Source organism: Numida meleagris, chromosome 13 (assembly GCF_002078875.1).
Source record: "Numida meleagris isolate 19003 breed g44 Domestic line chromosome 13, NumMel1.0, whole genome shotgun sequence".
Taxonomy (NCBI): domain Eukaryota; kingdom Metazoa; phylum Chordata; class Aves; order Galliformes; family Numididae; genus Numida; species Numida meleagris.
In genome coordinates this window covers 10,407,722-10,435,123 of record NC_034421.1, presented here as the reverse complement: position 1 = coordinate 10,435,123, position 27,402 = coordinate 10,407,722, and the positions used below count along the sequence as shown (strand labels likewise).

Genomic DNA, 27,402 nt, shown 5'->3' with positions numbered 1-27,402 from the left:
AGCAGGAAAGATAACTGAGGCCACCTGAGTTAATTTGGTAAGGCTTTTATATTGACTTACCACTGGACAACCACTCCAAAGAAAACAAATGAGAGTTACGCAGCTTCAACACCGTAAGCAATAGCTAGACTAAACACTGATAAGTAAATAGATAAGTAATAGATGGAAAATAAACAGAGCAATCCTAACACAGGCCAGTTTCAACCCCCATGCTGGTCAACAACCCCATCTAGAAACAAATATAAATTTGTCTATTAAACCTTGCAGATTATTCAAGCAATAAATAAGACAGAGTGATCTGGATCCCTTGGCAAGCAGGGCCTATTCAAATCAAATGTGCTGCAGTGCAACTAAATATGAAGTCATGCATCTGGGAGCCAGGAATGCAAGCCCTGCTGCCAGAGGATGACAGGCTGCATCTGGGACTGCACCAAACTCTGATGCTGCAGAGGATACAGAGGTCAGAGCAGATAAGCAACTCAGCAAGAGAGTAGGGACTAGAAGGGCTAATGCGATTATGGGATGTATAGAAAGAGAAGCAGCAGGAGTGTGGAAGAAGATTCTTATCTCTATAGACAGAAAATATCCACACAGCTGTATTTTCTCTTTTTTTTTTTTTTTAAGTAATATTAAAGTCTGCAGCACGCTTAGAAAAGAAACTGGGAAGATTGTTTTAGACTGGAGGAAAAACATTACAGACTTGAAAAGCCCAATTCATTTGATTTATTAAAAGGTATATTCAGATATGACAGATCTTCACAAGTTCAAGGGAAAAAAGTAGAGTTACTAATGAACCCGCTAATGAACAGAGAAAACTTTAACCATAAACTGCTCGAGACTGAAGCTATACAAATGACTTTTCTAAACAGTAAAGGTAATTAACCTTTACGTTAACAATGATGTAAGCAGCACAAGGAAAAAAGTGCATTTTCAGTATTGGAAAACTTCAAATTAAAGCTGGATACTGCCTAGATGATTTGTTTCACGTAAATGCAAGCTTTTGGATTGAGGCAAAACAGCTTATTCTAACAGACTTGATAGAATGATCTACTAGTTCTCAGCTCAACAGATTTACAGCAATACTGGCAGTGACAAATTATCATCTTCTTTTTCTGTAACATCTGCATAACTGCTCGGTATTAAGAGTGACAGGCTATAAGCTGTTCTTTGAATGTGATATATCAAAAGCATTAAGTAATCAAGAAAATCTGAAGCTCCAGCTTCCTCAGCAACAACTTACTCAGAAATGTGTACAAAGATGTCAGGCCCTCCATCTGCAGGGGAAATGAAGCCATGGCCTTTGGAGCGACAGAAACATTTACAGACGCCTTTGTAGATGGGACCCTCTGATGCTCTCACAGTTCTGCAAAATAGAGCACCAAGAGCAGTTCACTGCTGAGCACAGATGCAGAAGGTTCAGCTGCAGTACTCCAAGCAAATGGGCACAATGGTTCAAATAACCCACTCACTACCCAGTAGTATACTCCTCAGCAGCAACTACTTAATAATACCAATCTGGTCTTAGAGAGAAGGAAAGGCTTTCAACTTTCTTTATCCAAATAGTGTAGAAAACTACAGGCAATTTAGGCTAATAAAATCTCATGGGATTAGAATTTTAAGGGAGAAAGATAACAGTAAAATACCAAAGCACCTTCCAGATACAACAAACTCCACCTCTCTTCAGCTAGTGAGGGGCCGACCAATCTGCCCAAATGCAATCACTCGGCTGTCCCTGCTAAATGCAGATTTCCCAGTACTCACGCTGAATACGTCCTGGTGCGCCGTGTGGGCAGCGGGCTGGGGATGAGGTACCCCCTCATGGGAGACGGGGAGCGATCTCTCGTCCTGCGGTTTTCAGGCAGATGAAGAGAACTGGGTGAGTGCAGGGAGGAGGGGGACTGCTCCGAGGCAGATGCAGCAGGCTCAGAAGACATTCCTGATGCCTGAGAAAAACCTAGAGAGAGGAGGAGATCTGACTTATCCCCAAATGGAAATTTTCATATGAAAGTCACAAATTCCTCAGCTTATGATTTTGTAAGAATATGACTCATTTCCTGTCGACGTACATATGGACATAGTTTAACCAAAATCTCCTGCTGTTTCATAGAATCGTTTGAGTTGGAAGGGACCTTAAAAGGTCATTTAGTCCAACCCGTGTGCAATGAACAGGGACAATTACAGCTTGATCAGGTTGCTCAGAGCCTGGTCCAGCCTGACCTTGAATGCCTCCAGGGATGGGACTTCCACCACCTCTCTGGGCAACCTGTGCCAGTGCTTCATCACCCTGATTATGAAGAACTTTTTTCTTATATCCCATCAAAATCTCCCCTCCTTTAGTTTGAAACCATTTCCCCTTGACCTATTACAACAGACCCTGCTAAAAAGCCTGTTCCCTTTCTTCATACAGCCCCCATTTAGATACTGGAAGGCCACTCTCAGGTCTCCCTGGAGCTTTCTCCAAAGAGAATAGAGAGCCCCAGCTCTCTCAGTCTGTCCTCATAGGGAGGAGTCCACTCATTTTTAAAGCCCTCCCCTGGACGTGCTCCAGCAGGTCCGTGTCTCTCTTGTACTGACTCCACATCTGGACACAGTACTCCAGGTGAGGCCTCACCAGCACAGAGCAGAGGGGCAGGATCACCTCCTTCAACCTGCTGGCTGCACTTCTTTTGACAGAGCCCAAGATACAGTTGGCTTTCTGGGCTGGGAGGGCACATTGCTGGCTCACGTCCAGCTTGCCATCCACCAGCAACCACAAGCACATTTGTGCTCAATCCTTTTGTCCTCCAGCTTGTACTGACAGAGGGGGGTGCCACAACCCAGGTGCAAGGCCTTGCACTTGGCTTTGCTGTTGGGCACACTGTCTAGGTCTCTCTGGATGGCATCCCATCCCTTGGGTGTGGGAAACGCACTACACAGCTCGGAGTCCCCCAGCTTGCTGAGGGTGTACTCAATCCCTCTTGACTTAATTTATGAAGATACTGAAGAGCACTGGTCCCAGTACTGACCCCCTGAGGGACACCACTCATCACTGAGCTCCATCCAAACATTGAATCATTGACCACTACTCTGAGTACAAACTTGGAACCAGTTCCTTGTCCATCAAACAGTTCACCTATCATATTCATACCTTTCCAATTTGGAAAGGAGAATATTGTAGGGAACTTTGTCAAAGGCCTTCCTGAAGTCCAGATAGATGACATCAGTGGATATTCCCCTGTCCATTGATGCAGTTATGCCATGACAGAAGGCCACTAGGGTGGTCAGACAGGACTTGCCCTTGGTGAAACGATAATGGTTAAACCATATCACTGCCCTCTCTTTCATATGCCTTAACATAGCTTCCAGGAGAGCCTGTTTCTGGATTCTCCCCAGCACACTCAGTAGTTCCCTGGCTCATCCTTTCTACGCTTCTAAGAAACTCAATGAGTTCAATTTTTTTTTGTACAAGGTTGACAGCCTTTGTGAACTGTAGAAGGCAGCTTCACCAAAAGCATATCACTTCATAACTAACATGAGGTGTTTTATGAGTTTACTACTGCTTTGCTCACAGGCAATGTCTCCCAATGCTGAGATCAGCCTCAACACTGGACACTGGCATGCCCCAGACTGGGTTTGACAGCACAGTGGAGCTTCCTGCACCTACACACAAACACATGCTACAAGAAAGAAATATCACAAAAAGAAACGCAGAAATAAAGGCTACATCTTCACTGCTGGAAGTTATTTTCACTGGGCAGTTTAGACCAATGCTAACTGCATTCACTATGGCTGCTGCTCGCCTATTAGCGCATCTCTGTTAGAGCTTGTAATATCTTCAGCTCAACTGGAAGATGAAAATCATGAGCGCTCCTTAATTCACTTCAAGCAGAGTCACACAGTTTCGCTCTGTCAAGGATGGGAACACGTGTGAAGACAGCAGAGCTGGAAGGCAATGGCTGACTGCACAAATCCTTCTGGCCTGCAGATACCATAGTGTGCTTCAGTGGGTCCACGTCTGCTACAAGCTTCCTGTAACAACTCTGTGTTTGCATTCAGACTCCTTGCAGCCCAAGTCAGATTTGCTCTCATTCACATCCTACAGCAGAAGGTCCCTTCTCAGCACACCACCAGTGACACATGGCTCAGCACACAACAAGAAAAACCTCAAAGAATCTACGAGAAGAGAAGGACCGATGAGAAACACCAGCACTTCTGCACACATGTATGCATAGCTTACAGGTACCCACAGGGACAGATGGAAGAGAAATAAATCAGCATAGCTCTGGTGCTACCGTGCAAATTCCTTTACGAAGGGCAGAATAAGTAATACAAAAATAGCCAATAACTTGATACGTTCTTATTTAAGAAAATCTAAAAATATCTGGATGAGCTAGCAAAATGAGTAGTGATATAGGTCAAGAAAATACCATGAAGACTAGAAAAGCTGTCTTTAGGACCAAGACTCATTGAACTGAAATCTCATCTCCATTTTGCACTGTCCTTTCCACACCCACGCTCTCCAGCCCATGAATTATGGAGCAGATTCCTCACACATGTGAGATGCAGCCTTCTTGTCAATGACATATTTTCATTATTCCTTCCTGAAACTAATTACTAAAATTAAAAAGGTCTTTTAAGAATGAAGTCATCGGGTAACAAAGGCTTTTGTGTTTAATTGTTCAGGCTGCTGCGAAGGTAGAAGTGGATAGTCATGTTTCTTCATGTACCAGCTTAAGCTTTCCACCCTCCTCTCAAGTAGAACAGAGATGGAAACAAAAACATGGCTTTAAATTGTCCAAATATGGATGGCATTTGCAATACACCAGCTAATGCTCTGCCCAGCAACACAGTCAACATTCAGCTAAGAGCAAGATAACACCAAAGGGATGTGATTTTCCAAACCTTCTTCAAAGAGGCCTGCTGCAGTGACCGGTATGAGGAAGGCTCAGATTTTGGAAGGCCTCTGCTTTGGGTACCCTGCTTTCAAGGAGTGCATGTTTCAAACTGGCAGGACCACAACTCTGATGGGTCACAGGAAAAAAAAAAATTTAATGATTAAAATTCAGACAATTTTAAATGATTAAAACCTCATTCTGGTAACTCAGTATCAGACCTGGGCTTTGGCACAAGTGAAAACGCAGCTTTCACGGAAACGCACTTTTACCTAAATATAAACCAGCAGGTGACAAGCGAAGCGCAGAGCTCTTCACTCACCTGCAGCAGCACAGACAACCCAGCCACAAAACACCGTCCATCCCCATCCTCATATAAGGGCAGAGGGGCAGAATTTTATCTCCTTTCTTTAAAACACAGACAAGCCACAGAGATATTTACAACAAAACAGACTAAATGGATTTAGAAGAGTGCTAAGTTAGGTTATTGCTCCCATTTATGCTATTCTGGTGTCCTCTGCTCTTCAGACAGAAAGTAAAACGTGGTGTGGAACACGCAGTGCCGTTTTGCTGCACAAACGCCCTTTTTGTTCTCTGCCCACAGCCACAGCAGACGAACAGCCTGGTAGCTTCTGTCACACCAGCCCAGGCCGGACAGGAACTCGAGGGGGCAGATGCATGGAGGCTGACCGCCCACCCAACACAGAGCACAGCGCAGGGGCAGGGCAGAGGCCTGCGAGCAGCAGCAGGAAGCCTGCGGCTCTACCAAAGCAGTCGGCTATTTGATTGTGACGTTGTTCACACCCAGATTCACTTGACAGCTCTCCTGGAGGAGCAGAAGTGCCGGCCCCACTTCCACACACCGCCAAGCAGATGTGAGGCTGTGCGCACACAGGAAGGCACCAGCAAACACCAAAACCGACACCCACACCCAGAGCCTCCCAGCCTGCCTTACTTGCACAGGTTTCGCCTTCCAAATGCTACCAAGAACTTTTAGAGGTTTTTCTGGCACTGTCCTTGGCTCTGAACCGAGCCCTGCAAAGCAAGAACAGCTCTCAGACAGCTCCCTATGAGCCCCACCTCAGCAGCTGAGTGAGAGATGCAGCTCTAACAGATGAGAGGCAATCAGGGCATGATCTCTTCTCCTTGAGCCAGCAAAGCATTTTCCTTCCATTACCCATTGCACGAAGGCAATATGATGGAAGGTGTGACATTTCCAGGCACTGCACTTCAGCATACTCCAACCACACGCTGCCTTCACCTATTCCAACATGCAGTTGAATCAACTTTGACCAACACGTTTATTTTAAATACTGTAGGATTGCACCACACTGAAACCTAGATAAAATACAACGCACAGATTGCAGGACATGCAGGAGAAATTTAAGTTCTGCCCTTGAAATATCGATGGAAATAATTAAGGTAGGTGACATGCAAGTGCCTCCATCATTTCCCTGCATATTTACACATTGTTCTCCTGTCCTCCTTTAAATCTATCCCCCAACACTAAAAATACAGCAGTCTGGGGAAAGTTAAGCATTCTGAATAGCACCACAATGCTACCATGGAAATCTAGGATCTTTTGAATGAAGGAAACACCTGGGAAAAAGCCAAAATAGGTTTCCTGGAGCCTGTCACCCTGTCACATCTATCTATGAACCATTTCCTTCTCACACTACTGGCATTACAACACATTGAACGCTTCTGAGACTGATTTTGCTCCAGAGCAGAATCCCAAGCAGCACGTCCCTTGCTCTCATTTACTGAAAGCACAGAGGCATGCAGATTCCCCCCCCCGCCCCCATCACCTTGCTCCGATGAACGTGAGGGACCAAGGGTGCAGAAAGTTTCTCCTTCCAGCTCAGTTTGCTTATGAGCAACTTTCCACAATTAATACTGGCATTTCAATTAACACTGAAACCTGGAACACTTGCAACGTGCCTGTGATGTGTCAACAGAAAGGATTACTGCATAAATATTATGCTCTTAGCAGGTCACAGTTGGAGACCAGGACACTGCCCAACTGTCCCCATGTCCAATAAAAGCCTAATTATAAGGTAGGTAAAATACAAAGAAAATTCCTAGTGCTCATCTATGCATGCAGATTAATTTGGATTAGAACTGGGCAGAGTTTAAGCTGCAAAGTCTATTTGCAAGCAGCCCAACAGCAAGCACCCTTTCCCCAAATGCCATGGCTGCTCTCGTGCTCCTCCAGCAAGCAGCTTGATGCATCTGAGAGCAGTGCTGCTGGAGCAGCCCAAATCCACCCTGCAAAGCAGAGATCACAGAAAGGGACGGCAGGGGAACCAAGTCAGCAGCAGCACATGAAGTACACGGATAAAGAGGAGATCTTCTTACCGCTCACCTTCTGTAACTGTTCATGCAAACAGACAGATACATTAACAATGCATTTAGGTTAAGGAACAGAGTAGACAGTTGGATTAGGTGCATGTTTCACCTGGTTTATGGTTATAATGAAAGCACTATAGTGATACCTCGTGGCTTACTGTATCAAAAATAGAGAGGAATCAAGAGCCTCTTTTACTAGAAATTCCATGTTTGCCATCATTAGCACTGCTTAAACTTCTTGCTCTCAACTGCCCAGCACAAATAGCTAGCCAGGGTCTTTTATTTGTAAGCCATCACAGGAAGCTGTACCAGATGGAGTGCATTAGCTGCCACAGGTGACAGCACTCACTAGGCTTTGCCTGAAGTAAGAGCGTCCAGATTAACAACATATTAAATTTAAAAGGCCATGAGCTGGGGAGGAATGCAGTCAGTCTATAATCCCAGTGGTTTCTGTAGGCACTGCAGTGATGCTGTGTCTGTCACAGCACTGCCCAGGTGCGTGCCAAATCGCTGCCAGAGCCAGGGAGAGGAAAGCCCTGCTCCAACCACTCCTCTCCTGGAGCAGAGTACCCCACACAAGTACACCAACAGTGTATACTGGCTTCTTCAGATAGAAGTTAATCTTACATGTCTCACATAGGCTATAATTAAGGGAGGGTAATAATGAAGAGAGATCACAAGCAGACTTCTGCAGTGACACAGGGGAACATCAGGATGACTTTATTCAGTCTGACGCAAGTAGCCACTAATGGCTGCCTAGTCAGAGTAAAGTATAAGGTGAGCACACAGGGTTATTTGCCCTCAGCATCTTTCCAACATCCCGTAACATAAAGCTTAAACAAATGCTAAACTGAAGGTGGCATAGTGTTGTTTAATAACATCCTAGGAGCTTTGCCAAACCCCTCCTGAGCCCTTTAGCGCCCATAGTATCCTGTGGCAAAAAGTCCCACAGTTTAACTGTCATATGAAAAAAAAAATCTCCTTTTATTTGACAGTGAATATAAAGACATTAAGAAAGGACAGAGTTCAGAACACAAAGAACAGTAAATAAGATAAGAAAAGGAAAGCGAAGGGCATAATATACGACAGACAAAGGAAGAGCAGCATTAGCTCAGAGGAGCACGCAGGGAAGAGTACAGGCTTATTCATAAATCTAGCCTTAAATTTTCCACTAGAGGTGACACAAATGGGAGAGAGACAGAAAGGGGGGGGGGGGGGGGGAGCACAAGCTTCTTTCTGTTCTTCTCCCTGCTTTTAAATTTCTAACTACAAAAGAAAAACCTCGTGGCTTTTTAAAACACATCTTCGGATTTCTAAATTGCCCTTATGACTCCATGCTTGAATGGCTGCAATAACTGAAAAAGTGAAGTAAACCCTAAAAGTATCAAATAGTCCTAAAGATTCAGCTTGTTGATGAGTTAGCTGGTTTTGTTTGGACCAAGAGCCAGACATTATCTATTCAGCATTTTATGGTTTCCAGCAAAGAATCACTGCTCACACTACACTCCTGCTCCCTCCATCACGCTATTGGGACTGGGAACTTTGTTCCTGGATAACAGAGGCACCACTTAGCATGTATCAACCTATTCTTGCTAAATAGGCTTCAATCATACTGAACTTACGTATTTCCCAGATGAAGTGCAATATATGGCGGAACAGGGAACAAACTGTGTCTTCCAGCGCTTGCTCTCGAGCTCTGCAACTCAGCTCTTCCTTTAGTGCTTTTGCAAGCCTGAAGCTTTGTTCCTGCCATTACTTCCATGCCAGCGCACCCCATGTGAGTTTATTCCAGGAATTGTGTAATTTTGGCAGAAAATAGTTACACTAAAACACATGTAACCTCTTTTATAGTGCCTAAGTCACTTAGCATTCATCTACAAGGCAAAGTGTCTTACACAACGTCATGCAATTCCAAGGAAGGTAAACCCTCAGGTAATTTGGAGAAGTTCTTCCTCTTTCAGCCTCCTCACACCACAGAACCTCAACCATAGTTATGGGTATGTTTGTTCACGTGCAATTGTGAGATTTCCAGGCTACTAAAATCCCCTGAAATATTTATGGGGCTCAAGTGTTTCTCAGAACAATTAGTTCGCTGTGTTTTCTCCCTAATCAACACTTTAGTAGGAGAAAACAGATCACATTAGAAAGGTCTACAATCATGGAAGTTTGAGACAAATGGATTTTCAAAGGGAAAGAAAACAATACTCCTCTGAGGATAATTCATCTGGCAGCATTACAGCAAGAGGCAAATGGTAGGGTGCAGAGTAAGAAATCACTCACAAATAACTCAGTCATCACACTAATACCACAAGGCGCCCACAAACACCAGACTCCTTCTCAGTGCTGGCTCTATCTTCCGACTGTCCTGACCCCCACTCTCACTGCCTTGCAACACTGCGCATCATTTTAAACGTCCCACCCGAAAAACCTGGTATATTCCAATTACATCTCTCAGAAATTAAGCAAAAGGTTTATGATTAAGATCTCATTTGGAATCTGCATCAAAATCAATAAGCGACTGACAAATACACAATTTATTGAAATATCTTAGAAAAAAAGGCAAGTCCTATGTATACGACACAAAGGTGAAGAAAGTTTCTGTTGACCAGCAATGAAACGTTCTCAATTTCCATTAAAGTCCTTCCTTATGCTGACTCACATATTCCTACTTGTGTCCTATTTCCAAGGCTTATGCTATATATGCATAAGCTTATAGATCACTGGCCCACTTAACAATTGCACTTCTGTTTTTCTTCCTTCCGCTGAAATTCTCAGCCCAACTTACAGTATAGCTCCCTACACTAGATGCAAGCTTCTGCTCATCCAGAACTCCTGGGCAGCAAGGCTTGCAGCAGCAGGGGATGTTCAGCCCTCATACCCAGCACAACTCTGACAGAAACAAGAGAACAGGAATTTATCAGGACACTGCCAAAAAGAATTAATTCCAAGTGCAGGAGTCTATTTCAACATCTTCACAAAAAGTAAAATAATCTCAAAAGTGTTCAGTGTAGAGCCCTGCCTCGGGGAATTTGGGTGCCACATGATTTAACTGCTGTCAGCTCCTTTCCTGCAGATCTTAACAGAAGTGCTCTCCCAAGCCACAGAAAGAAGATTGGGATTTGAATTTCTCAGGAAAAGCTTCTGAAATCTGAGCAGTTCCCATCTCTGCAGCCTTCCTTTGGATGCTCCCTCTCATAGTTTCATGTCCTCCTTACATGGTGGTGCCCAAGCTGCACCCAGTGCTCAAGGTGAGGCTGCACCAGCGCAGAGCAGAGGAGGAAGATCCCTTCCCACACCTGGCTGCAGTGCTGGGCCTGGGGCACCCCAGGGTACGGCTGTACCTTCCACTGCCAGGGAACAACGGTGACTCATGCAACTTGCCACCAACCATATGTGGTCTGCAGTGTTGACAAACAGGTCGTCTCTGTATGGTGTAAACAGACCTGTGTTTACATGAGAAGGCACACAGCTGAGGCACACACCCACCACTCACAGCCTCCCAAACTGCTTCAGGAACAACAGCTGCCTCAACAAGCACCTTGAACCTTCAGAAACCAGACATGAAACAAATCCTGTCAAGTTTCTCTGTCCAACAGTTTGGGAAACAGATACAGATTCCTAGGGGAAAAAAAGAAAGAAAGAAAGAAAGAAATCTCTTTACCCTCAAAACTGTCTTACAATACTAGCAGTCCAGCAGATCTACTGCAGGTAATGCATCATTCTTATCTGACTAATGAGAAAATGGACCTACAGAAGTTTGACTGCTCTCAGTCCAATTACCATGCATGCAAAAACTAGTTTTTCTTGCTCAGCACATCCACTCTCTGTGCTCAGAGTCAGTTAAATGGCAACAGGGACGGTATTGTTTTACTGCCTGTGAAATGCAGAGCCAGCAGAGGCATGTGTGCGAGGCTGGATTTCATGTCTACTTACACATCAACAAAACTATTTACCACACTCCCATTTCGAGAGCCCCAGCCCCAGTGATGCGCTGGAAACGTATGGAACAGGACAGAGCTGTCCAGAACCACAGATACTGGAAGTGTTATTTATGCCAAATGAGTTAATGCTCAAAAGCTAAACAAGACAAAGCAAGGAAACAGGCAACAGATGCTTTCCAGAGAAGGTAAAAAATAAATCAATGAAATAATCAACTGATTGATAGAGGAAAAAAAAAAAAAAACCAGGTCTTGAGGCATGTATGTTCAAGTACGAAACTGAAAATGTATATAAGGTACTCACTTCATAGGAACTTGTACTAGACACTGTATGTCAGCAGGTACAGCCAGGACAGCTGTGCACTACCTTTGCTTCTTGTTTTACTCCTCTGGGAGGATTTCCAGGAGAAGTCTGGCTGCAGAAGAGCCAGAGTGACGGAAGGATGGGAGAGGCCAGCATGTGAAAGCTCTGGCAGCAGCACGACAGCCCCACAGCCATGGGGTGCTGCCGGCAGCATCCGTGCCGTGGCTCTGCCAGATGCAGCTCAGGCTGGTTCCAGCAGTCAGCTTCCTTCCTAGAAAAGGAAGGAAACTGCTGCTGTGGGTAAAAGACCATGTATCATATCTCATGACCCCAGGAGAAATCTTTCTCGCCTAAGTTTTGTGCTGAGAAAAATTAAAGTAAGGGGGAAAAGAAACAATCGAAAGAGAAGAGGGCTGCATGGATACACACGGAGATAAAAAGAGAACCTTTGCATTAAACACCTGTGAGACTAGTTTTCAGGAGTTTCCCAGAGTCCCTGAAACAGGCAGCAGCAGTCCCTCTGCACAGAAACGAAGCCTACGTTCATTCAGAAACTGAGACTTCCATAAGAGCACTTTTCAGACACGCTTTCCATAGCAACACAGAGAACAAAGTGATATAAATAATGAAATTGCTTAAAAGAAATCATTTATTAAATCAGTAATAGGTATGAATTCTGTAAACAGGAAATGCTCGCTCCCCCCCCCCATTTTTTGTTTTGTTTTTTTTTAAAGTAGTTACATTTCCTCTTCCAAGTAATGGTAAAGAAGTTGCTCCTTGGAAAGGTTTTAAGACTCAGAGGCCTCAAGGGCAAAACCACCACTCGGAACACAGACATCCCACCTCCCTGCCCCGGGCCAGCACTGGGAGGGCAAGGGCAGCATCAGAGATGCTGGGTCCGCTGCGAGCCTCCCTACTCCTTGCCTTGTAAGTCAGGGGAGTAAGCAGCCTTTTGAGAGCAAAGGTTCACAGAGAGCCCTGCTGCCACCACCCAGCAAGGAAGCACCAACCACACCACTCTTGTGTTTCACAGCTGTGAAACACTCAACCCAGTTTTGCTTCCTACCTCAGTTTCACATTAGCCCCCAGGGCTTGCAAGCCTGCAGGTTCCCACTGTAAGCTGTACCAACGTGGACTTTGCTCTTCTTGTTGGGATCCGCTTTAGCTCTTAATACTCTGCCACTTCCAAAGTCATATGCTGCCCATGAGGCATGGCAAAGTACCAGCAGCGTTTAATATTCAAGTGAAACTGTTGGGTCAAGGTTCTCTGTTTTCCTCTATGTTACATGCAGCGATCTGATCAGATCAGGCACAGAGCCACGGCTAAGGACAATGGCCGTGCAGCACACACAGCCTTGCACACTTTTTCCGGAGTACTGTAATAGAGCCCTTCTCCGTAGCACTGTTCTCAGGGGAAAACCACTCCTGGGTGTAACTGCTGGTTACTTTGTTTTCCCGGTGCCTTTACCCCTCCATTATCTGATCACCCTTCAAGGCAGGACGCAGCTCGGAGCCAGCTGCTAGGTGAAACACATCATCACAGGGCACCAAGCAGAATTACTACCCCAGCAACCCCACAGGAATTCAAAGGCCACAGTTAAATTTGCTGTCCTTGAAACATGGTAGTATTTAAACATCATCCAAGGCTTTCACCACACCTCCAGCTCCTCCCTGGAGAAATACAGAATTCAAAACGAGTGCTAGATGGGACCAAGGAGCCCAACATACTGTGGATAATGGGTCAAAAACTTTACATTCATTTCTTTACGTCTATTATTCATCTTCCAAATTACATTAATAATGCAGCAACCTCATAACGCTAGGGTCATTAGCCCCCAGAAACTCAGTCATTGGTTAAAAAGGATGTCCTGGGTTACCTTATTATTTATCTTCATCTTAAACTGACCCAATGAGAAAAGCAGCTGCACAATTGCCTCGAGCCAGCAGCAACCAACCAACCAGCAAACCTCTGAAGTCAGACAGCAGGACTGCAGCCAGGCAGTAAAACTGTAGCACATCAGAGGAACCACTCAAACGAAACCTGACTGAACTGAAGCCAGGCTTCCCAGGCTGTTAAAGCCCCCTCCATCAATGTGAGGTCAGGCTCCCAGGGCAGAACCCATGCCCCATTTACCCATAAGCTCTATGGTCAAACCAGAGAAGCTGCAACTTGATTTGCATGGTGTTTTACAGCTTCCCTGGGGCACAGCAAACAAGCATCATTTTAATGCATTCCACGTGGCCCACAAATGACAGAAATGGAAGTCAAGTAAGTGCCTTTCTGCACCACACAGAGAAAGAACGCATCATCTCAGTTCCTCTCCCAGATGCACCTTGCAGCTGACACCAAAGCTAAGACAGTGCTTTGAGATGCCACCACATGACAGAGCAGCTCCAGCTCTACATCTTCTGTTCCTTTTTTTTTTTTTTTTCTTGCTAACCAACTGCCTGGGGGGGGGAAAAAGCAGAGTTTTCCAAGTGACCCTGCTCACACTTGTTTACAAAAAGCCCTGCTGCACAATAAGAGGCAGCTGTTTGTTCTCAGGAAGGGGTGACTGCAAGAAGCAGTGCTGCAGCAGGGAGAGTTGCACACTGCTGTGTGCAGCACGGTCTCTGTCAGCAGCACAGGCACCGCTTACCACCTCACCAGTTGAGGTTGGCTCAAAGGAACAAAATTATAGAACTGAAAGAGGAGAAATCAGCACAAGGCGACGGCTGCTTCGCTTGGCGCTCAACCCCCCTCCGCAGCCCCCAGAGACAGCCCAGCCAAGCAGTGAGAGCGGAAACAAGCAGCTCAGAGAGCAGAGGAAATTAAGATAGCTGAGCTGCGGAGGGGGCCGCCTTGGATATGATGAAAAGACAATATTAGACCAAGACAGACGGAAGCAAAACAACCATCTCTACCTGCCCTGGGAGGAAAGAGAAAGCAGTTCGGCAGATTAATGCTTCCTATTTTTCATTTTAGCTGAGCTACGCCAAGGACTAACACATCATACAGACCTAAATCTCCACTTTGCATCTCTCATTTCTCTCCAGTGTTTCAGCAGTTCAGTTTTGTTTAGTTTCCACCACAACCTGTTGCAAAAAGCGGGATTTGAAGGTTTTTTCCTAAATTGCACACACACACATACAAAAAAAAGCTATTTAGCTATTTACTTCCTTTTTTTCACCCCAGAGATTGCCACCACCCCTGCACAGCACAGAGCTCTGCCCCCAGCACCACAAGAAGGCAGCTCCCAACCCAGGGCAGGGCCGCGATGACCACATGCAGGGCTCAGGGCCTGCTCTTCCAAGGAGGAAGCTGTGGGGTTTTGCACTTTTCAAGATAACCACCCCTCCTTAGACTCTCTCAGAAACCCTCCAGGTGAGGGGCAGACCACCGCCAACATCAGAATATTTATCACTGCAGATTCGAACTGTTACAAGCTCATCAAATTTCACTGATGATCAACAGCCTTCCCTCCTTCATGCTTTGAGAAGTTACCATCGCTCCCTGCTGAGTCTACCCCATAGGCAATGATCCAGTGGAAATTTAAGAGAAGCAGAAGAAAGTAAAATCAGCGACAGCTTTCCCCTCACAGCACCCCAGCCACAGCCAGACTGATTGCTGGTCGGTTTCTCATTGCTCACTTATGTTCCCAAGCAGAAACGTTGCCACGCTCTCAAACAAGTTATCACACTTCAGCACTAACTTGGCCACTGTTGTTTTGCCCCTTTAATCCCCTCTCAGAGATTACATCTTCTGGTTCTTCCAACAACCTGCACCTCTGCCCTCAAGGCTCCCTTCACCTCTCCAGCACTCACCGCTCACAGATCAGTGACACATGCCCCAGGACCATATTTAGCACCAAGAGCAACCTCTGCCTCCAAATAACCCACCACCACCATTCATTCAGACAGCCCCACACCACACAGTGTAACACCATGACACCAATGGTTTGCTATAATACTGCTTTACTAGCATTAGATGCATTCATATTTGCGGAACATGCAATTCCTCTAGCACACAAAGATTGGCTTCGCTAGATGTACACCTCTACCCAAACAGCAACAGCTATAAACAAAGACAGAACTCTGTATCACCCAGCTTTACCAGATTGCTTTCAAGTTATTTGCATGCAGATATTTCTCTGTATACATGCATGCAAATAAAGGAGGATGTTGCTGTTGGAAATAAATACAGCCATGAGAAAGCTACAGCAGCAGAAGCTCGGGGCAGTGCAGAGGGTACGTGTGGCCAGAAGCAGGTGCACAGGTCACACGAGGACAGAGGTGGCACAGCACTGTGCTGCCCTGATGCACACGAGGTGCAGGACAAGTGTCACCCATGGCCCTGCTCCTGCAAAGGACCACTCGCCAGAGCCACGTTCTGTCTCCCGTTACTCATTTGCCAAACAATACAAAAGTCAGAAGGTGATGCTTAGAACAGCAGTCAAAAAAAAAAACAAAAAAAAAACCAACCTTTCAACCACACTAACAAAAATAAAACATGCCAAAATAATTCATCAGGACTACCACATCACTGCAGCCCCAAGGTTTTCTCAGGCTCTCAAGGAAACCGAGCCCAGAACCACGGAGGGTTCTGCAAACGTTTCTCAGAAGTAGCTCCGCAGCTCCAGCAAAAACAGCATCATAAAAGAACTTCAGTTCCCTCCCTCAGAAGCCAAATTCAGAGGCACAGATCCAAAACTTAAACCTGGAGACTTCTCCCCAAGAGCAAGCAGAGACACGCACATCCGTGCAGCGTACAAACACCACGAAATAAGGGCTTTATCCAGCCTCAGTGAACGGAGGAGCTGCTGCTCAGCTCGCTGCCCGCAGTACAGCCGGGGCCGGGAGAAGTTGGGGAGGGCCCTCCAAGCGCCCAGCGCTGCTGGAGCTCGCCCTTCCCGGCCGAAGAAAGCCCTCACTTTGCACGCTGTGCCTTCCCTGCGATCTGTAGAATAACACCTCCGACCGTACCAACGGCACATCCCCCACTTCCTAAGTGGTGAAAACAAGGATAAATAAACTAAAAACCACAACGAAGCGCGTGTATACAAAGAAATAAATAAGGAACTAGCTTTAAGCGAAGCCAACCCATCGCCGCGGGGAAAGCGAGGCTGCGCGGGGTCCCCCTCCGGCCGGCACGCCCGGCCCCAGCCCTCCCGCGGTGCCCCGCTGAAACCCGAGCAGCAGCAACGGGAGCGCCGAGCCCCCGGCCCGCAGCCCTCGAGGCGCCCAGCCCAGGCTGAAGCCCCCTCGGAGCGCCCCGCCCGCTCACCTCGCACGGAGGACTTGACTGAACTGAACTGGACTGGACTGGACTGGACTCGCCTCGGTTCGGTTCAGAGGCCGGCAGGCAGGCGGCGCTGGCTCGGCCCGGCAGCCCCGCGCTATAAAGCGGTGGGAGGGCCCAGCCCCGGAGCCCCGCTCCGCCCCGAGCCCGAGGTGGCAGCGGGGGACGCGGCTGCTGGCGGGGAGGTGCGCGGTGATCTTTTCAGACCGGTGCTAGGAGCTTTGCGCCTTTCTTCTTCTCGCTTTCTTTCCCTTTCCAGCCAACCCCCGTGCCCCCGGAGGGCACGCACAAAGCCCACCTCGTCGCACAGGTGAATTTTCTCCTGGGAACAGCCAAGAAGGAGAATGTGCTTGGCCTTCAGCCCGTTTGTCAGACAATTAAATGCCAACAGTGAGCTGAAAGAAGAAGAAAAGCTGAAAGAGCTGCACTGAATGTAGAGAAGGCTCCAGGGAGACCAGGTTGTGCTTTTCAGTATAAAGGCGGTCTGCAACAAGGTTGGAGATGGACTTTTTACCAGTGCTTGTGGTGACAGGACAAGAGGCAACAGTTTTAAACTGAAAGAGAAGCGATTCAGATTGGATATAAGGAAGAACTGTTCCACTGTGTGGGTGGTGAGGCCCTGGCACTGCTGCCCAGAGCTGTAGAGGTGCCCAAGGCCAGGCTGCATGGGGCCCTGGCAGCCTGAGCTGGTGGGGCAGCCAGCCCAGGGCAGGGGTTGGAAGTGGATGGGCTGCAAGGTCCCTTCCAACCCAAACCATTCTGTGATGATGTAAAAACAGTGTTAAAGAAAGAATGATATGGCCAGAGAGGTTGGTAAAGCCTGATGACTTTTCAGAAGAATCCTGGTAAATCTTCCTAAATTTTGCAATGAGGAAGGATGAACAACTTTGCTGTGGTGCAAGCTGACAAGAAAGCACATGCTCTGCATTAGCATCATTTGGATGTGTTTGACATCTGCGTGAACCAGAGCTCTGTAATCTGCCACAATGAGGCCTGAAGTAGAAGCTGCAGCAAGACAACTGATGACAACAGTACTGGAGCAATGAGATTCTTAGTTAATTGTAACAGACTTTAACAGGAACATGAGAATGACTGAATGATGTCAGGGCAGGGCAGCTGCCTTCACCCAGTGTTGTCCCCAGAGGTCAGTACCAGTTACAGAATGCAAGAAGCTGGGCTACAGGTACTTCTCATGACCCTTGTAAGATCATTTAAAACAAAATGAGGTGCATCAACTTATGCCCAACATCAACTTTGATTCTTTCAGTTTCTGCAAATTATCAGAGCTGTTACATATGTGATTTCTCACCAGTCACCTCACCATCTCAACTGAGCCAAAAGCACTAGCCGATGTTTTCTTCGACAGTTCTCTTAAGGGACAGAATCCTGGAATCAACTTTAGCAGTGCTTCCATTTGTGCACAATTTTCCCGCTGATATTAAGCTACAATACTTTAGAGCACAGTTTCATAAAGACAGCTTAGGCACAGAATTATTGCAGGGTTTTTCTCCACTTAGAGATACCAAAGCATGTCCTTATATCATTACAAAGCTAACACTTACAGGAGACAAGTATACTGTCTGTTAGCCACCCATAATCACATAAGAAGTAGTGATGTGAAACTTGGATTAAAACTGCTGCAAACAGAGAGCAAGAGGCTTTTTTCATGCAGAAAAATAAGCAGCACTAACACAGTAAGAACTGTTTGATCTTGAGGATCTAGGGGAGGTTGTACAACATGAAGTAATCAGCTTTCCATGTCAACCACACGCTCTGCTTCCAAAGTATCTTACTTCTCTATCTATTTCTGTTCCACAGAAAATCTTATCCCTTTGTAAGATAGACAGTCAAGGGGCTGATGACTTCTTTTGCTTAAAATATTAATTGTAAATCTTGTAGGAAGTAAAAAATTTGAAATCTTTGCTGTTTTGTCTTGTGTCACCAGAATGATTTTTTTATAGGTGGAAGAGTATGAAGGGAAAACACTACATAAGTGAGCATGGCTCAGAGCAATTCCTCCAGTCACACAGGCTTGGATTACACCTGTCTTTTCCTCAAAAGTCAGTAGTCATGAGTTACCTCTCTTCCTTCACCCTCTCTGTATCCTCTTCCCAAACATATGTGCACAACATATGGAAAATATGCAACAATACATGTCCACAGTCAAGAGGTTGGTTTTCAATACTGGACTGTGAGTTCGGAGGACTCCGTATGAGTGTGTGTGCATATATCACAGTCAGGAAATGAGATTTTGCCTGCTGCTTTTTTCACCAACTGCTGGAGACAAGAGATTCCAGCATCCCTCCGAACTCTGAGCTGTCTATCTCCCCTTTCCCACAGAACAATTAATAATGGCTGGTTAATCATTTTCAGCACATGTGCCTACCTTGCTCTCTCTGTCCTTGGCGTGGGGTGGTCGGCTCCTTCCCCAGCACACAGGCTCAGGATCCCTCTCTGAGGCACTGCTGTCAGCGTGGTCTGGCGAGGCACAGCTGGTAGGAGGACAGGAGGTGGCAGGGCCACGGGGCTCTCCTGCCTTTCCCCTCTCCTGCCGACTGATCCCTTGCTTACTGAGACATGGCTCTGGGCTGTTGCAGGGACAGAGCACTCCCCTCACAAACCTAACGGGGAAAAAAAACAGAAGGATTTGATAGAATAGCAACATTATACCACTTTTCATTCATTTAATGTATTCAGACTGCAATTACTTACAAAATTTAAGACAAGGAAATGAGTGTGTAGGGGGATATGTATCAGCTAATGTGATTCATTAAGTACAGGTGGGTGAAATATGTTCACGTACAGCAGCAAGGATGAGGTGGCTTTAACAGGCCTTCAGCAATGAGATGGGTGCTGGTACTTGACAAGGTGAATACTGGCCAGCACTATTAGAAAAACGTGAGTTAATCTAGGACAGCTCCATGCACCACAGAGGATTTCCAGTTTCTATCTTCCGGACCAATTTTTGGAACTATTTCATCTACAAGATATGGTCGGCACAAGGACCAGCAGCGTAGGCCAGACATGAATGAACTGTGCCTGGAAATGAGAAGCAGGCTCTTAGTGATTAGAGCAATCAAATTGCAGAGAATAGGAGGAAAAACACCCTTAACACTTTTAAGATGCAGCACACTAATTGAGTAAGCCTCAGTTCAGAGTGCTCTGTTGTGCTTTACATTCTCATGTCCAGCCGCAATGCTGACTGGAAATTGCAACACCAGTGTGTCAAACTGAATGTACGTGATTCACCTTTCACTGAAAGTTGTTTATTATACAACCGGATAGAGTCATCTTATTTTATAAGATCAATTTTTTCATAGCCAGTCTCCGACAAGTTATTGTGAGCTCTCACTGTCTTAATCATCTGTAACTTTGAATCATGCTTGAGATGACTTCTATTCAGATGGCAAAGTGTAGGAACCGAGGACATCACTGCTATTCTCAAATAAATCATAGCACCAGGATCAGGGAAACAAAATGTTCTCAAAACATAAATCTCCTTTGGATTTAGAATTCAGGTAACACTAATTACAACACAAATAACCCTGCAAATACTTTACATATTTGAAATAATGATAACAAAGGCCCCAACTGCCATAACTGTACCGTTAGAGTAACGGTAACATGACCTTCTCAACAGGAACTTAGCCAAACATCTTTCCACCTTTCCTTCAGAGGGAGGATTTAGTCCTCAGAATTACTTATTATATCCAGAGCATTTTTAATAGTAGGATGAGAAATGAGTCCCATGCCCTCACAGCCAAATGTGGGACACTATGTCATGGACAAGGAACAAGTCAGCTTTCAAGTAAGTTTGCTCTGGGTTGTAGTCAGGTATCACTTAATTGGCCAGAGAAATAGTGAGAGCGGGCATGAGCTGGCCACTAGCAGGCTTATCTTCTTATGGTTATCATTCCTTTTCTTATACTAAAACACTTCCAGTCTCTTCCGCCCATGATTTGCATGTAGGGGAAATTCTGTCACCTTTATTAAAAATGAAGGGACTCCATGGCAGTGGAGCCAGCTTGGTAGAAGATGTTCACTAGTCCATCCAGTCTCTGTGCATGGTTTTTTTTCTCTTGCCTAGCTTGTTTTCAGGTTCTGCTCCTTCTAAAGAAAGGTTATGTTTGTCATGAGCAGTGGAATCTTATAACTAATGAAATGAGACAGAAATTACTCAGCCTAGTATTTTAGGGTCAGGCAGGTTGTCTCTTCATTGGTCCTGAGGCAGTCACCTAATATTCAGCTCCTGAATCTGTTCTTTCAGATCTCTTTTCTTCACAGCCAGAAGGATACAGGCTTTTACTTCAGGAAAACTACTGTCTACAGACTGTGCTGAAGTAGAAACACAACAAAGATTTCAGTGAAGTAAGCACTGAGAAAATTGTGGTGTTTTAAGACCAAAATACGATTTTTCTTCTCTGTGTTTTTACTTCACATGCATTAGGCAGTCTTAGAAAAACCCCAAACCCTTTCTGGTAGCAAAACAAGGCCATTTGCTTTTTATTTTCTAAGTACCAGCTACATCAGAGATAAAATATTTGTCCCTGCTCCCCCTTACATCTTCATTATATTTACTCTCAGTCATTACCACGTGTGGCCTCACTGGCCACCTCTGCTTGCCCAGCTGCTCCTTGGGGACTCGCATCCTCAAACTGCCCCAGCCTCTGCCCTTCCCAAAAGCTTCACTTGTATTTCCAGTGGGTACCCTAGCAGCCTCAGCACCACACTCAGTATCAGGCCTGTTTGCTATGAACTTGCCATAAGAAGTCAAGAAGCCAGCTTGATTTTCACTCTTTAAAGGCATCCACATGTAAGCTTGTGTCAGGCTTTGTTTTATGCATACTAGTGTCAGGCTAGGAACTGAGAGACAAGGGTCATTAACATTTGACAGCATCCCAGCTGAAGTTCCATTTCTGACGTACAGTGTATTAAGAAGAAATTAATCTGCAAGAGTGATGCAGGGCACAAAGCAACCAATAAGCACTGAACAACACTTAGTATACGAACTACAGCATGTCACTAGTGACTATGTTGCAGCACGGACACTAAAATACTATGTATTTCTAGTATATAGCACCGAATTAGGAAACTTTTTAGACTACAAAATATAAAAGCAGCTGCTCAAGAACCTCATTACTATGGCTGTTCAACAGATTTCCAATTTTAAATTGGAACAGGGATCAAATAGACTCATATTTTACTAGTGCTGAAAGATGTGATGAACAAAAGATGACTGCTACTTAACTTTGACTAATACAGCACATATATCATGTTGTGTTATCTGCAGCTATTTAAATACATTTATTTTACCACACATTTGGTAATACTCATTATTCATTGTGATGAATAAAGATGATAATGATCATACAATTCAAAATGATGCCATACTGATAGCTAACTGTAGAAGAAAAGAAAAAGAAGGAAAAACAAATGGAAGCTGGGCTCTGACCAAATTAACCCATAGCAAAATTTAGTCAAAAAACTTTCCATTGGAAGATCAGAAGATGTGTCAGATCACCTCACATGACAGTTGTGCAGTCCACGAAGTGGCTAAATGGTGAGTTCAGGCAACCAGGTGCAGAGGGAGAAAGAACTCTGCAGCAGCATGCAGGTGTTTGAGATTTATTTACAAATTCAGAATAGGTGAAATTTTAAAGAAATGCGACAATGAAAAGCTTTACAGAAAAGTGTTTAAGTGATAAGCTAATTCTGTTATTAGTGAGAGACAGTAATTACTTGGAGTGTCATCTCTTATATGAAATGTCTTGATCTTTCCATCATCCTATTCCAAAGGTATTTGTATCTTTGTGTTGTAAATGAAGGGTAAAAGAAACAATTTGGCTCGTACTTTGACATGAAAAGAGATTCATCGGTGATGTAAATCCCACTTGCTTTGTCTCTCTTGACAGACTGGTAAAGAGCAATATCATCTATTAAAATGTGATAGTACATAATCAATAAAAATAATAAAATAGAGAAGGAGTGTAAGTAATGCTTGGCCAGGTGATGGCCTTTCAGAAAGCTCATTTCAGCTCTCAGTTCTATTATCTGCCACATACAGCCTAAAAATATTGCTCTCCTAGGCCATAGGAAGGTAGATTTTTCTGGGAGTTGAGCATTTGTTCAAATATGTCACTGGATAACAAAATGATGATCATTATTTAAAGATTACCATCTCAATAAGGTGACTGCCCAGAAGGTGACCTTTGAAGTCCATTTTGCAAAAGCACCTTGAGATCTTCTCACTAACCCGAGTGCCATCTTCAGAACAAGCTCCGTTCTCCCCTTTCCCCCCCCATCTGTTCTATGTAGATCCCAAACTGCAGAGAGGTCAAACCTATGTTTAAACTTCACATCCTGCAAAGAGCTCTGTTCATTATCATCGGGTTCTTTGTCATAGCTAAGATTAAACTGGTATAAATAACTTTACATCCCTAGGACTATTTCTTTCAGAAAACAACCAGCTCTTATGAGTTGTGTGACTTGACTGGGCAGCTAGATTCTTCCAAAACACTGTTGCAGCAAATCCAGCAATCTCTCCAGCAAGAAAAAACTGACAACAGTTGGAATTTTCTTGGGGGGGGAGGGGGAATAAGGTAAATTTCCCATCATATGAGAACAGTTAAGTGAAAGAAAACAGAGACAGAAAAGCACGTGATGGAGAAATCAGTACAAAACTCCAATATCCTGGTGTCTAGAGAGTTCTCTGTACTCCTAGACCCAGAATTTTGTAGCAGAAACTGCATTTATTGCCCAAGTTACAAGAATCGATTTCCTGTATTTATGATCACTATGATATATGGCTTAGAATATCTGTGTTTATTTGGGGCATCAATCCCATTAGCATTCTCCCTCCCACACCAGGGAAAGACAAATGCATTCTTCCAACTACATTTCCCAGTGTATGATTACTTGCTCCAATCTACAAGATAGAAGCAACAAAACACTCCTTGCTTGCATGTCCGTCTTCATTCTCTCTTAAAATACACCAGATATAAAATCTCATGTACATATAATCTCAAGTCCTCTGAAAACTAACAAATCATCTCTGGCCAAAGAAGGGTGTTTCCACAGGCTGGCAGACCTGCTACTCTTGAAAGCCTGCCAGGTTTAAATATTTGATTATCAGACATGGCATTCATCCACCCCATCAATTCTTTTTTTAGATACAACTCTGAACAGCCTCAGAAATTGCAGTCAGCCAGTGCTGCAAACCTGCAGATGCTTCTCACACCAAACAGCAATTAGCTACACTTGCTAGGAAATGAAGAGGCAGGGCAAAACTCTCTGACCTGCTCCATTAGAGGAACATTGAAGCCATAAAAAGCGCAGATTGCTTTGAGAGAAACTGACTTCTATGAAGAGTTTTCTTTACATCTTTCATGGTGGTGGCATCTTTTTTTTCCCTAGAATCAGACGAAACTTTCACAAAGTCAAAATAGGTAATACTCTTTCTTGGAAGGTAGTGGACAGGTGTTAAGTTCTACATATGCAGAGGAACATCTTTCTAAAAGGCATCTTCTTACAGACCTGGCTGTGCAAACCATGCAGTGGATGCATGTAAAAGTATACACAGGTTTTGAGTTTGGCCGTAAGTTTTTGAATCAGTTACACTATGTTTTAGAACCACATAGAATGTGGGTGATGTAATATAAAAAATAGGAGACAGCCAGAAAAGAAAAGTGTGTCTTAAGTCACCTTTTGAACTTAGGTACTTTCAGCCAAATGTTCCTCCTTCTCTGATTAGGATTCCTGACCCTCCCTCCCTTCAAGAGCCAAATATCTATCCCATTTCTTTCTGCAAAACAATAACCAAAGGAGGGTGGTGCTTTTCCCCTTACTTAGTAGCTGAAAGCTCAGGATACTGAAGTTGAACGTGAGAACCTTCAACAAAGGGCATTCCAGGGGAGACAAAACTGTTTATTCTTCAGTGTTTCCCTCTCCACTGGTGTCTGTTGGCTCAAACAGACTGTACAAGTCATCTGAAGAGTGTCTCAAGTACAGGATTCTACTCATCCAGAAAATTCCCTTCATCAATAGGCGATACTCTAATTCTTTTCACACTGTATTAATAAAATTGCTTCATTTTTAGCAAATGGAACTGCATCAGCAGAGGGCTTTCAGACTGAAGACCCTGCAGATCCAGAAGAGAGGTACATGGAAGATGTAGGCTCAAATCCATTCAGACGGGAGAACAGAACAAAGCCCACTTCTCCCATATCCCTGGTGAAGTGTCGAGTTTTATGACATCTTTCAGTGCAGAGAATAGTTCCCAGGAAATGATTTTGCTCTCACTAAAGACAACAATAAAATTTCTATAGTCTCCCACTGGGATCCCAGCAAGGCTCATAATGCATTCAACAGCTAGAGGAAAAAAAAAATGCGAGGATGGTGAAGTTAACAGATAACAGTACTCTCCTCCCTTGCATTTCTCTTATGGGCCCCATGGATGCAATTTAACAATGATAGCACACTAGCACAGCTTTCCTTTGGGCCCAGAGTTTTATACTCCACGTTTGACACTTAGATCATGATGCAAATATGCGTGTCTGAACAACAGAAGGGATTTATTATGTGGTGACTCAAAAGGCATCAAAAATTTGGTTTGAGAGAGTCAGCAAGAATTTCAGTTTGCAGAAATAGGAGAATGTTCTATACAAGGATTAAAAAAACCCTCTCCTTACAACAAGAGTAACAGGATTGATCTGGCTTGTCATACCACTCAATAAACAGTGGTGCTGCAGGTTTTGTAAATCCAGCTTGCTCTTATGAAAGAAGGTTTTATGCTTCCCACAATCTCTGCAGGCTGTTTTTATGGCACTTCATACTTTTCAACTGCGGAACAGAACGGAGATTGGGAAAAATGTAGCTGTGTTTTATTTAAAAATACCGTGCAATAAAGACTATTGCACTGCCCTTTTGGTTAAGTCCAGGATAGTGACAACTGATGTCAGACATATTGTCTTAGTTTCAACTGGGACAGAACTGTTTTCTTCACAGTGTCTGGTGATGGTATGTTTTTGGTTCTAGGAGGAATACAATAAGTCACCAATATTTATAGCTGCTGCTAAGCAGTGCTGTACAGAGCTGAGGCCATTCTCAGCAAAGGGCCCAAGGAGCTGGGAGGGAACAGAATGAGGACAGCTGACTTAAACTGCCCAAAGGGATATTCCGTGCCATATGACATCGTGTAGGAGTTTTGAAGGGGGTGGAAGTTCATCTGTCTCTTCCACTGCTCGGGGGGCAAGCTGAGCGTTGGTTGGGGGATGGTGAGCAATTGCTGGTGCATCACTTGCTATGTATGTTAATATATATATATACACACACAGTGATAACTATTATCCTTTTCCTTTTCTGTATCTTAGTAAACAGTTTTACCTCAACCCACAAGTTGTACTTCTTTTTCCCCCACTCTCTCATCCAACCCACTGGGAAGGGGGAGAACGAGTGAACGACTGTGTGGAGCTGACCACCTGAACCACAGCACCTCCCTTCCTGCAAGGAGACGAATGGAATGAGCTGATAAAGGTGAATGCACTTAAACAGAATTGCACAGTCCTCCATATTTTTACAGATCAGATGCCTAATAAAAAGGGAGATACTGGTTTATTGGTGTTGAAAATACATGGGGACATTAGCAGCCATGTTCTTCTATAACTGCATACTGCTCCACTTATACAGGAGCTGCATCTACCTTGAAGGAAATCCTTCCAATCGTTGTAGAGAGAAGCGTTGCAATATAACAAAACATTTAAGCACGTACACCAATATATAGTTAGATGCATCAAAGTAAAGCACTGCACTGAGCAAGTACAGATATACTCACTTCCTGTATTTTTTATCAGCAGAAATACGCACATAAGGTACAGGAATATGCAAGCAGTCCTTGATGCAAAGAATTCAATATACTTTCTGCAGGTGTGTACGAGATAAGACTCCAAACTCTGACAAAGAGCTTGAGAAATAACAAAACTCAACAAAAAGCCTTTATCTAATTTTGAATCTTCATCAGAAGTTCAAATATAAAGCAAATGCTCGGAAATACTGGGGGTGAGGGGAGGGAAGTAAGGTTCAAAGACAATTCCAAATCTACGCAGATTTGAAGGAGAGCGTGAGTAAATGTTGCATTAAATAAAAGAGCAAGTGAGACGCAAAATTTTCAGCCTGTTCCAAGTCTATCAGGTGAATGCATATGAGACTGCCCCATAGTCATTACTGGGGAAAGAATCCAGAACAGTGAGGGTGCTATAGCTCTTCCAGGAAACTAATCTGTTTCTTGAATTAGTGCCAGCTAAGGCCAGTACTTACTATGTTTCTGTGTGTGTGACCCTCTTTCTGCTGAAGCTATTATAGCACTAACGCAATACCAATGCAATATTTTGCAGCGGAGTGGGCTGGTTACAGTTATTCTCAGCTCTGATTAACCAGAAAAGCCCTTGTGATGCCGTTAAACATACTACATTTCCCAACAGTGACTATGGACTCCACCATCAACAAAAGGAAATACTTTCCAACCCTTTTGTTTCAAACAGATAAAGCAAACAGGAAATACTCAGCTACCTCGCTTCCAATCTTTTTCCATCCATTTCACTACTTCCTGCCTCTATCTATTTCAGGAGAGAACTGCTCAAGAAAAGTGCTTCTTTAAAAGTTGAGCTT

The 27,402-nt window shown here is 44.5% G+C and overlaps 1 protein-coding gene and 1 long non-coding RNA gene across 7 annotated transcripts in view; one reads left to right on the top strand and one right to left on the bottom strand.

The window, feature by feature from the left end:
• The window catches only part of CARHSP1 (calcium regulated heat stable protein 1), a 30,827-nt gene extending 11,530 nt beyond the window's left edge, over positions 1–19,297 (bottom strand). Inside the window, exons 1-3 of one of the 6 annotated variants that reach the window (XM_021411459.1) lie at positions 19,127–19,297; positions 1,762–1,954; positions 1,241–1,363 (exon numbers count right to left, since the gene is read on the bottom strand). In XM_021411459.1, the coding sequence (XP_021267134.1) occupies positions 1,241–1,363; positions 1,762–1,934 (296 nt within the window). In that variant the 5' untranslated portion in view covers positions 1,935–1,954; positions 19,127–19,297. Of the gene's footprint in view, positions 1–1,240; positions 1,364–1,761; positions 1,955–11,462; positions 11,708–12,528; positions 13,801–14,462; positions 14,497–16,541; positions 16,563–16,725; positions 16,878–19,126 lie in introns of those variants that run through there. The other 5 variants (XM_021411456.1, XM_021411455.1, XM_021411453.1 and 2 more) reach the window with 5 other exon arrangements.
• Positions 19,392–26,745, top strand: LOC110405789. The gene is made up of 3 exons (XR_002443107.1): positions 19,392–20,548; positions 24,836–24,896; positions 26,109–26,745. It is a non-coding gene; the product is annotated as an uncharacterized LOC110405789 (long non-coding RNA).